Here is a 10732-nt window from a genome sequence, read left to right as displayed (position 1 = left end):
CCACTGCAAAATAAACCTAATTTCTTCCTCCCATTGTGCTTTCCTACGTTGATTAGAAGTTTATCATATTGCACAAGATAAATTGATTTATCTGATCTGCCTATTTCTCTCATTTCTCAAGAGATGATTGATTTTGCTCATGAACTTAATTTCTAATATCATTACCATCAGTAGCATTAACACCACTGCAAATATAAGCTAATACTGAATGTTCAAGCCGTATTGTTCAGCCATAATTAGGAAATTGTAGCTACTCAAAATATTTAAGTGAAAGGAAGCATGAATGACCTGCAAAAATCACTGAGAGAAAAGTCATCATAAGCTATGCTTTTAGATTGCCCTCAACACAACTGAAAGTTCCTGCCAAAATAGTGCTTCAGAATTATTACATATGAATTTTTTTAAGCACAGAAAACAAAACTTTACTGCTGGTCTTTAGCCAATCTTATCCAAAATGTTGGAAACAAAGAAATACATTGTTTTCTGCTGCTAACAGCCAAGTAGAATCTAAGTAAACAGGGTTCTCTTAATCTCAGTTTAAGGGCCTTTCAAAATTACTTCTTTCACTGGCACTGGTAGCTAACAGCTGTAATCAATCCTAGCTACTCAGGAGGCTGAGATGATGACATGATTCAAAGCCAACCCAGGCAGTAAAGTCCATAAGACTCTTATCCCCAGAAAACTGGAAATGGAGCCATGGTTCAAAGTGGTAGAATATAAACCTTGAGCAAAAGAGCTCAGGAAAAGCATCCAGGCCCTGAGTTCAAGGCCCACAACCAACCACCACCACCACCAACAACAACAAAAAAAACCACTTCTTGTTTTCCTTTCTATTCTCTGTCACTCATTATTTATTGACATCCATAGTGACACTCTAGGTACTCACATTCCTTTATGCATACCACTATAAAAACTATTGGTTGTGAGCCGAAACAAAACACAAAAAATGTTAGAATATCATCTAATAATTAATGTATTTATTTATTTATGCTGGAGATCAAACCCAGAACCTTGTATATGTTCAGGCAGGTGTTCTATCACAACTACATCCTCAGTCCTACAATATTATCATTTTACTGGTAACAAAAAGTTTTTCCCCTAGATATTATATAATTCCTTAATATCTCACAATCCATCACTATTTGTAAAGATACAACTAGGGCTTAATTCCAAGACTTCAAACATAGTTTGGTGCTTTTTCCTCTCAAGGGCCCAACGACTGAAAAAGTATCGTGAAATATACATCCACACTAAAAAATATTTCTGTATTTAAAATATTTTTTCTGAAATGAGAGATATGAAAATAAATACATGCACTTTTTAACTGTACTCAAAGTTCCTTTTAAAAGTCAGTACTGGAATCTACACCCGGTTCTTTAGATATTCTTCTATATTCCAGTTTTGTAAACTATGAGGGGAAAAAGAATAGAACAATGATTCGTTTAAGTTACGAGGAAAACGACATAACACAAAAGTTTAAATCATCTCAATTAATTATAGCTGAAGAAAGAGATCTTCAACTGTTTCAGTCTTCCTTTTACTAGAGTAGATCACAACCATTGACTCTGCCTATCACTCACCCTTATTTACTTTAGTTCCATTACTATCAAGCTAAAAGGGGGATACTATGGACACTGGAGAAGAACCCTCCCAAGCCCCCTTCTCACCTGTGCTGCTGCCTCCTAGAGTGAAACCAGTGGCAGGCTTGGTTCCAAAGAGGCCAGTTCCAAAACCAGTGGAGGGAGCAGATGTAGTTGCTGGAGTTGTAGTGCTTCCAGGAAGAGTTCCAAAACTGAGTCCAACGGAAGGGTTGCTTGTTTATAAAAAAAGAAAAACAGTCTACGAAAGCCAATGTTTCTTCAGAGAAATAAAAATTAACTCTACAGCTATTGTTCTTTCATATCATATATCTAATACATCAAAAATAAAAAAAACTAACGAATTTACCTTAAACCAGTAAAGTTGAAAGAGCTTTGTTTTCCCTAATAATAAATTCACATGTAATATTACTCCTAAAATTTACAATTCCAAAATGGGAACCTATGGTTTATACCTGCAATCCCAGCTGCTAAGAATAAGAATGCTGAGACCTGGAGGACTATGGTTCAAAGCCAGCCCACAAAGAAACAGTGACAAGATGGCACAAGTGGTAGAGTACCAAGTGATAGAGATAGTCAAGGGAGAGTTCAAGCCCTGGTACCAGTAAAATAACAAAAACAAAGTCTATAGCAATCAGGGTTTCAGACCTCAAAGTAGTCATAGGCAAGGCCCATATATTCTGACTTTATCAGGTTTTGTTTGGTATGTAGTACATTTTAAAATGGGTATAGGAAACCTTACAATTATGGACCCTCTTCCTTCAGCTCATGTTTCTAAATTCAGTTATTCCTTAGCTACTCACATAAAAAGGCATGTCCACAAATGGGAAGTTATTTTAGGCTGTCTTTACTACCACTTCTCTTGTTCTATTATTATATTTATGGGCATAGTATCTTGCTACCAAAAATAAAAAATTGGGACAGAGTGGTCATATTATGGCAAAAACTAAGCGCAAAGCATCACTACTCTCTATTATGATTGTGTTCATGAGAACCTCTCTTTAGAGAGCTTCTGAATGGTAAGAATTGCAGCTGGTAAAAATAAATGACTGAATAGTTAGAAACTTTTTCCTTGTTCTTACTAATCCTCAGAAGAGGCTCAATTTTTGCACAATTTGACACTTCAAAGACTATGCAGGAATCTGGGCTTGATGACTCGTATCTATAATCTTAGCTCTTCTAGAGATGGAGATTGGGAAGATTGTGGTTTGAGGCCAGTCTGCACAGTTATTGGAATTCCATCTCAACAAATAACCTGAGTCTTGGTAGCACATACCAGTAATCTCAGGTATGTATGTGGGAAGTATTGGCAGGCTGGCCTCAGGCAAAAGTGAAAAATATAATAAAATAACTAAAACTAAAGAGGGTTATGGGGCATGGCTCAAGTGAAAACCCTGCCTTCAAACCTCAGTACTACCACTACCCCCCCCCCCCCCAAAAAAGATAGAAAATAAAAATGAAAAAGGATGAAGGAAAAAGTTAACAGCTATTCTAACTACACGCATACAATAAAAAATCTGGTTTATCATATATTTCACTTTTAAAACTTTCCTTTGTTAACCTCCTATAAAGACATATCACACCAGATATGGGATACATATCTATAGTTACAGCCACTAGGCCACTGAAGCAGGAGAATCTCAAATTCAAGGCCAGGACTGAGAGTGCATATACAGTGCAGTAGTAGAAGGCTAGCCTAGCCTGCAATCATCAGTAATGGGGAAAAAAAAAAAAAGATATAATCATCATAAGAGAATCTAATGACATGTTTTAAAAAAACAGTCTTGAAAGTCTTTGGACTTCTCAAGGGAGGAGACAGCAATTTCAAGCTAAGACCCAACACCAGCTGTCCGGTGTTGACAGCTGTGTGCTATTACTTAACTATTTCTTCCTTCCCTTTTCTCTCCTGTTCCCCTCTCTTCCCTTCCTTTTTTGATGCAGATACTGGGGGCTTAAACTCAGAGGCTCAAGCTCTGGCTGGGCTTTCTCACTCACTGATGGTATTCCACTTGAGCCTCACCTCCAATTCTGGATTTTTGCTGGCTAATTTGAGATAAGGGTTTTACAAATTTTTCTGCCTAGGGCTGGCTATGAACTGCAATCCTCAGATCTCTGCCTCCGGTGAAGATAGGATGATAAACCTAAACCACCAGAACCTGGATTATTTAACTTTCTTTAATCTTTATTTCTTCATCTTCAAAATTGGCACGATTCTACCCACTTAGCAGGGTTTTAAAATAAATGTCACGAAATTATGGAATTATGGAAGGAAAATTAGTAAGTGCTGTTACTAAGCCAGACACTGGTAGCTCATGCCTGTAATCCTAGCTACTCTGGAAGCTGAGATCTGAGGATCCAGATTCAAAGGTAGCAAGCAGAGGCTAGAAAGTCCATCCACGAGACTCTTTATTATCTCCAATTAACCACCAAGAAGCTGGGAGTAAGCCAGGTACTGGTGGCTCACATCTATAATCCTAGCTACTCAGGAAACTTAGATCTGAGGATCATGGTTCAAAGCCAGCCCACGAAGGAAAGTCCATGAAACTCTCATATCCAATAAACAACCAGAAAACTGGAAGTGGCGCTGTGGCTCACGTAGTAGAGTGCTCGCCTTGAGCTGAAGAGCTCAGAGACAGCGACCAGGCCGAGATCAAGCCCCACGTCCAACAACAACAAAAAGCTGGGCATAGGGCTGTGGTTCAAGTGGAGGAGCGCTGACTTTGAGCACAAAAGCTCAGGGATAGTACCCAGGCCCTGAGTTCAAGCCCCAGACCAGCACACACACATGCTCAAAAAACTAGGAGTTGTTAGTAGTGGTATCACTAGGAATACTTGTAACTTCAACCAAACAAATTATATAGCCCAATAGCATAGAGTACAAAGATGACTTAAAAATAGCTCCTACTCAAGCAACTTGCACAAGAGAAACAAAAGAAATTTTCTGCAGCAAAGAAATTTACTTAAAGGAAAACAGAAAAGATCTGACCAATTATTGATGGGCTACAGTGTTCTCTATCAAGGACTTCATGGGATTAAGTTGTATCAAAGCAAAGTGGACACCATCAAGTTAAGAATGACATTTCAATTTCCCTTCACAGAACACTTAAGTAAGGGCTAAATATGATGCTGAATAATTGGCATAATTGAATCATTCATACATGAACATTAATACTATTGCTGTATCCCTTGTCCAGATGTAGGAACTGCAAGTAGATGGAGGGTAACTCACCCCAAATGACTTAAAAATCACCAGGTAGCACTAAGAACAGTATAGGCCTCCCAACCAGCATCTTAGTGGACACATTACTTTCTTTTCATTTTATCCATTCCTTCTTATGTCTGGGTACATTATGGATTTCGTGTTAGTAACTCATTCACTCAACATGACTTCATTAATAACCTCTGTGTTTCTATACACCTGACACTGTTTTAGGGATTGAAAGAGTAGTTAATAACTTATAAGTTTCCATACAGTGAGAAACACAGGTATTAACCACTCATTCATTTACAAAGTAGGTATAGAGCTCCAGGCTCTGTGTCTACTGGAATAACAAACAGTAAGAAAAGGTCTCTACCACTGTGAAAATTATTGCTACAGTTGGGGTCAAGCAAACAATAATCTTAAACTAATTACAACTATGGTTACAACTAAGTGATCATTATAATACAAGCAATTAGAACTAAGTGATCTAATAGAATGATCTACCAGAATGAAAAATCTCAGACTGACAAGCTGGTCAGAAAATGCCTCTCTGATGAAGAGACTGTTTGAGTCTCAAAAGATAAGTGGGTACAGGGGAGGGGACAGCCCTAAAGTGGGAAGCTTCCCCCTGAGAAACTCAGAAAAAAAAGACATGTTACTTGGGCAATGCTTGTCAAATTAAGATCAGAACCATCAAAGAAGTATAGTTAATTTAACAGGTCACAAGCAACATTTTCAATGAAATAGCATAAAAAATTGCAAAGTGCATCTCATAAAGTATAAATGTCTTTGCCTGAAACGGTTTTATTTGTGTAAATGTACTGGATGATAACATAAATGTTTATTTTTTTGTTTGTTTTTATAGTGTGGGTCTACACCACTGAAATGAGAAGATAGGCCCCAAATGGAATTCTAGACTACACTAGTCTTGAAGACCACAGGAAGATCTTTTTTTTTCATTTTGTTACTTCATTTTAAGGACTGGGGAAATGATTAAAGAAGAGTAGTAGAATCTTTAACAATACTATCCTGACTAAAATGTAGGAGAAAGGCTGATATAAAAGCACTTTTTTTTTTTCTGGGATCGTGGGGGAGGTGGGTAATCCTGGGACTTAAACTGGCCTGGTCACTATCCCTGAGCAGTTTAAGGCTAGTGCTCTTTCAATTGAACCACAACTCCACTTGTGGCTTTTTGCTAGTTAATTGGAGATAAGACTATCACAGGCATTAATGACAGTGCTGGCTTCAAACCTTGATCCTCAGATATCAGCCTCCAGAGTAGCTAAGGATGAGTCACAAGCACTTGGAGTAAAAGCAGATTTTTAAGATAGAGGCTGAATGGGCTGGGAAGGTGCCTCAGTGGTAGAGCGCTTGCCTTGCATGCATGAGGCCCTGGGTTCGATTCCTCAGCACCACATAAGCAAAAAAAAAAAAAAGGAAAGAAAAAAAAAGCTGGAAGTGGCACTGTGGCTCAAGTGGTAGAGCACTAGCCTTGAGCTGAAGAGCTGAGGGACAGCGCCCAGGCCCAGAGTTCAGGCCCCACAACCGGACCCAAAAAAAAAAAAGATAGAGGCTGAAGCCAGGAGCCAGTGGCTCTCGCCTGTAATCCTAGCTACTCAGGAGGCTGAGATCTAAAGATCACGGTTCAAAGCCAACCCCTGCAGGAAAGTCCGTGAGACTCTTATCTCCAATAAAAAACCACTAGAAAACCAGAAGTGGCGCTGTAGCTCAAGCAGTAGAGCGCTCGCCTTGAACTGAAGAGTTGAGGGATAGCGCTCAAGCCCTACCACCAACAAAAAAAAAAAAAAGAGACTGGGATTACTCAAACAGAGGTTTTTATATAACACAAGAACAACGGCTGGCTGAACTTTCATCTGACAAAAGGATGGGAGATGTAGTTCATTAGTAGATCATTGTTTAGCAAGCATGATGTCCTAGGTTCAAACCCCAGAACTACAAAACAAGTAAATCAACTAAGAACTAAAAAGGGGGAAAGGGAAAGGGATGAGTCAAGAACCAAGTATATAGCCAGGAGCTGGTAACTCATGCCTGTAACCCCAGCTACCGAGGCTGAGATCTGAGTATCTGGTTCAAAGACAGCCCGGAACAGAAAAAGTTCTTATCTCCCATTTACTAGCAAAAAGCTTGAAGTGGAGGTGTGGCTCAGTGAATGGAGAAAGGCAAGCCTCTAGGCAAGGCTGAATTTAAGCCTCAATACCTGCACAAACAAAACAACAACAAAAAAGAGAAACAGAACCAAGTAAAATTTCATAATCTAAGAGAACCTAACACACCGGAATTTGTCCAATATGCATTTGTTGCATGAATGACAACAATATGGAGCGACGTATTAGCACAGGAAATTAAGACAAATGGAAACTTCAGAAGTGAAATGATCAGGACTTGTGCAGACTACGGTTTTCTTTGCTTGTTTTGTTTCCAGTTCTGGGGTGTAAACTCTGGGCCTTCGAGTTTTCCCATAGCTCTTTCTGCTCAAGGCAGGTGCTCTGCCACCTGACCCACAGCTCCACTTCTGGTTTTTTTTGAAGTTTACGTACTTGATCTTCCAATCTCTGCCTCCTGAGTAGCTAAAAGTACAGGCATGAGTCACTAGCACCTGGTTTCAACTGTGGAGTCTCTGTCCTCACTTTTTAAAACTATAGGTAATATGGAAGCTACTTTTGCCTTTTATTTATTTATTCTTATTTATTTTGGGGGGGGGGTCCGTTCGTGGGGCCTGAACTCTGGGCCTGGGCACTGTCCCTCAGCTCTTCAGCTCAAGGCTAACGCTCTACCACTTGAGCCACAGCGCCACTTCCGGCTTTTTTCTTTATGCTTTTGTGGTGCTGAGGAATCGGATCCAAGGCTTCAGACATGCAAGGCAAGTGCTCTACCACTGAGCCACCTTCCCAGCCCCTACTTTTGCCTTTTAATTCTACAACCACATCCTTAAAGATTGAAGATACTAAGCCAAGCACTGATAGCTCATGTCTATAATCCTAGCTACTCAAGAGGCTAAGATCTGAGGTTTGAAGTTCAAAGCACGCATGGGCAGTAAAATCCACGAGACTTTTTTTTTGGGGGGGGGGGGAGGGGGTCCAGTCGTGGGGCCTGAACTCTGGGCCTGGGCGCTATCCCTCAGCTCTTCAGCTCAAGGCTAGTGCTCTACCACTTGAGCCACAACGCCACTTCCAGCTTTTTTCTTTTTGCTTATGTGGTGCTGAGGAATGGAACCCAGGGGCTCAGGCATGCAAGGCAAGCACTCTACCACTGAGCCACCTTCCCAACCCAATCCGTGAGACTTTTATTTCTGATTAACCACTAGAAAATTGGAGCTGTGGCTCAAAATGGTAGAGCACTTGCATCAAGCAAAAGACCTCAGCGTCAGTGCCCAGATACTGATTTCAAGCCCCACAACTGGGGAGAAAATAAACAAAGACTGGAGATACACTCTCCTTAGGGTAATTATTTCATGATTTTATGAGCTCCATCCACCTTTATCTTCAAAATTTGAGTTCCAACCAAAGATCTTAAGTCTTTCATTAAAATAGTCTTTCCTTGGGGCTGGGAAGGTGGCTCAGTGGTAGAGCGCTTGCCTTGTATGCATGAGGACCTGGGTTCGATTCCTCAGCACCACATGAGCAAGAAGAAAAAAGCCGGAAGTGGCACTGTGGCTCAAGTGGTAGAGAGCTAGCCTTGAGCTGAAGAGCTGAGGGACAGCACTCAGGCCCAGAGATCAGGCCCCACGACTGGACACCCCCCAAAAAAGTCTTTCCTGCCGGGTGCTGGTGGCTCACGCCTGTAATCCTAGCTACTCCCAGGCGAGGCTAAGAGCTAAGGATCACAGTTCAAAGCCATCCTGGGCAGTAAAGTCCCTAAGACTCTTATCTCCAATAAACCACTTGAAAACCGCAAGTGGCGGTGTGGCTCAAGTAGTAGAGCGCTCGCTTTGAGCTGAAGAGCTGAGGGACAGCACCCAAGCCCAGAGTTCAAGCCCTACAACCGACAAAAAAAAAAAAAAGTCTTTCCTCATCATTTTTATATACTGGACTTTCCTTGGTTATATTTTTGACTAATAGTTTGATGACATACCACTTATATTGTGTAACTTAAGTAAAAGGTGATGTGAGCCACAAAACAACATCCATGCATAACAATTACTGCACAAAATTACCAATATATGCTGTTAAGTACCATGGATCATAAAGACTTGCAAAACTCATGTTAGAAAAAAATTTAAAAGCATGGGGCTGGAAATGTGGCTTAGAGGTAGTGTTTAACTAGCATGCATGAAGTCCTGGGTTCGATTCCTCAGTACCACATAAATAGAAAAAGCTGGAAGTGGCACTGTGGCTCAAGTGGTAGAGTGCTAGCCTTGAGCAAAAGAAGCTGGGGCAGTGCCCAAGCCCTGAGAACTGGCAAAAAAAAAAAAAAAAAATCATAAGACAATCTGTAATCCTAGCTACTAACGAACCTGAGATCTGCAGGATCCTGGTTCAAGGCCTGCCAAGAGAGGGAAAAAAAATTCAGGAGGTTCTAATTAACTAGGAAAAAAAGTCTGGAGGCTAGAGTACTAGCCTTTGCAGTCTCTAGTGCCTAAGCTCAAATACCAGCAGCATCAAAAGGCAAACTAAGCCTGGAGCCAGTGGCTCATGCCTGTCGGTAATGCTACTCAGGAAATTGAAATCTGAGGCTATCTGTATGAGACCAGTCAGGGCAGGAAAGTCTGTGACACTCTTATATCCAATTAATCACCAAAGAAAGCCACAAGGATAGCTCAATTGCTAGAATGGTAGCCTTGAGCAAAAAACTCAAGGGCAGCACCCTGGCCTTGAGTTCAAACCCCAGGATACACATATACACATACATACACACACACACACACACACACACACACACACACACACGCATTCCGAAATCTTAAAGAAAATATTGAATGGAATCTTAAATAATTGTATCTTAATCTCTAATACCCATAACAAGGCCTTTTTTCATTCATTCTATTCATAAGTATAAAGCTTAGGAGACTCCAAACCCTCCCCGCAGTCCTGGCTCACAGGGCATGACGGATCTGCGCCATCAATGGATGACTGCGACACACACACACACACACACACACACACACACACACACACTGCGACACACACACACACACACACACACACACACACACACACACCCTTGGGCATGACGGATCTGAGCCATCAATGGATGACTGCGACACACACACACACACACACACACACACACTGCGACACACACACACACACACACACACACACACACACACACACACACACACACACACACACACACACACACACACACACACACACACCCTTGGGCATGACGGATCTGAGCCATCAATGGATGACTGGGGACGGACGGACGGACACACACACACACATCCTTTCCTGCTCCCCCAGGCCGCCATCCGGGCCACACACACACACGCACACGCGCACACACACCCCCTTTCCTGCTTCCACCAGGCCACCAGGGCCTGGCGCTTGCTGGCGGCTCAGCAAATGCGTCTACCCAAGTTCACCAGAAAGAAACCCAGAGGTTAAGAGAGAGGCCCGGAGCGCAGGCAGCCTCGCCAGGGGAGAAAGGCCTTCGCTATGAAAGACCAACAAACCTCATTACCTAGACGTCCCGGTCCCGAAGGAAAATCCACCGCCAGTGTTGGTTCCGCCCGCTGTCAAGGTGGTTGAGCCCAGCATCCCGGACCCGAAGGAGAACCCCGTGGACATGGCTGCCAGGGGCTCGCTGAGGTCAGCAAACAGATAATGGCTTGGGGATGCTTCTCTCCCCCTCAGAGGCGAGGTGGGCCGGGCACCATAACTCTGGCCAGGCCTGACCCGGCGGGAATTTCAAGCCCCGCTAAGCAAGGCCGGAAGAAGGTGGGGAGCGGAGTAAGCGCGCCGGAGCA

The 10732-nt window shown here is 42.1% G+C and overlaps 1 protein-coding gene across 5 annotated transcripts in view; it reads right to left on the bottom strand.

Annotated features, from left to right (window-relative positions):
• The window catches only part of Nup58 (nucleoporin 58), a 58053-nt gene extending 47321 nt beyond the window's left edge, over window positions 1-10732 (bottom strand). For 2 of the 5 annotated variants that reach the window (XM_042685366.1, XM_042685368.1), the window contains exons 1-2: window positions 10447-10730; window positions 1668-1813 (exon numbers count right to left, since the gene is read on the bottom strand). In XM_042685366.1, the coding sequence (XP_042541300.1) occupies window positions 1668-1813; window positions 10447-10553 (253 nt within the window). In that variant the 5' untranslated portion in view covers window positions 10554-10730. Of the gene's footprint in view, window positions 1-1665; window positions 1814-10446 lie in introns of all 5 variants that reach the window. The other 3 variants (XM_042685369.1, XM_042685367.1, XM_042685365.1) reach the window with 3 other exon arrangements.

This window comes from Dipodomys spectabilis, unplaced genomic scaffold (assembly GCF_019054845.1).
Source record: "Dipodomys spectabilis isolate Male_0828 unplaced genomic scaffold, ASM1905484v1 ptg000095l, whole genome shotgun sequence".
In the NCBI taxonomy this organism is placed as follows: domain Eukaryota; kingdom Metazoa; phylum Chordata; class Mammalia; order Rodentia; family Heteromyidae; genus Dipodomys; species Dipodomys spectabilis.
Note: the sequence above shows the minus strand (reverse complement) of the source record. Positions and strands in the feature narration are given on the sequence as shown.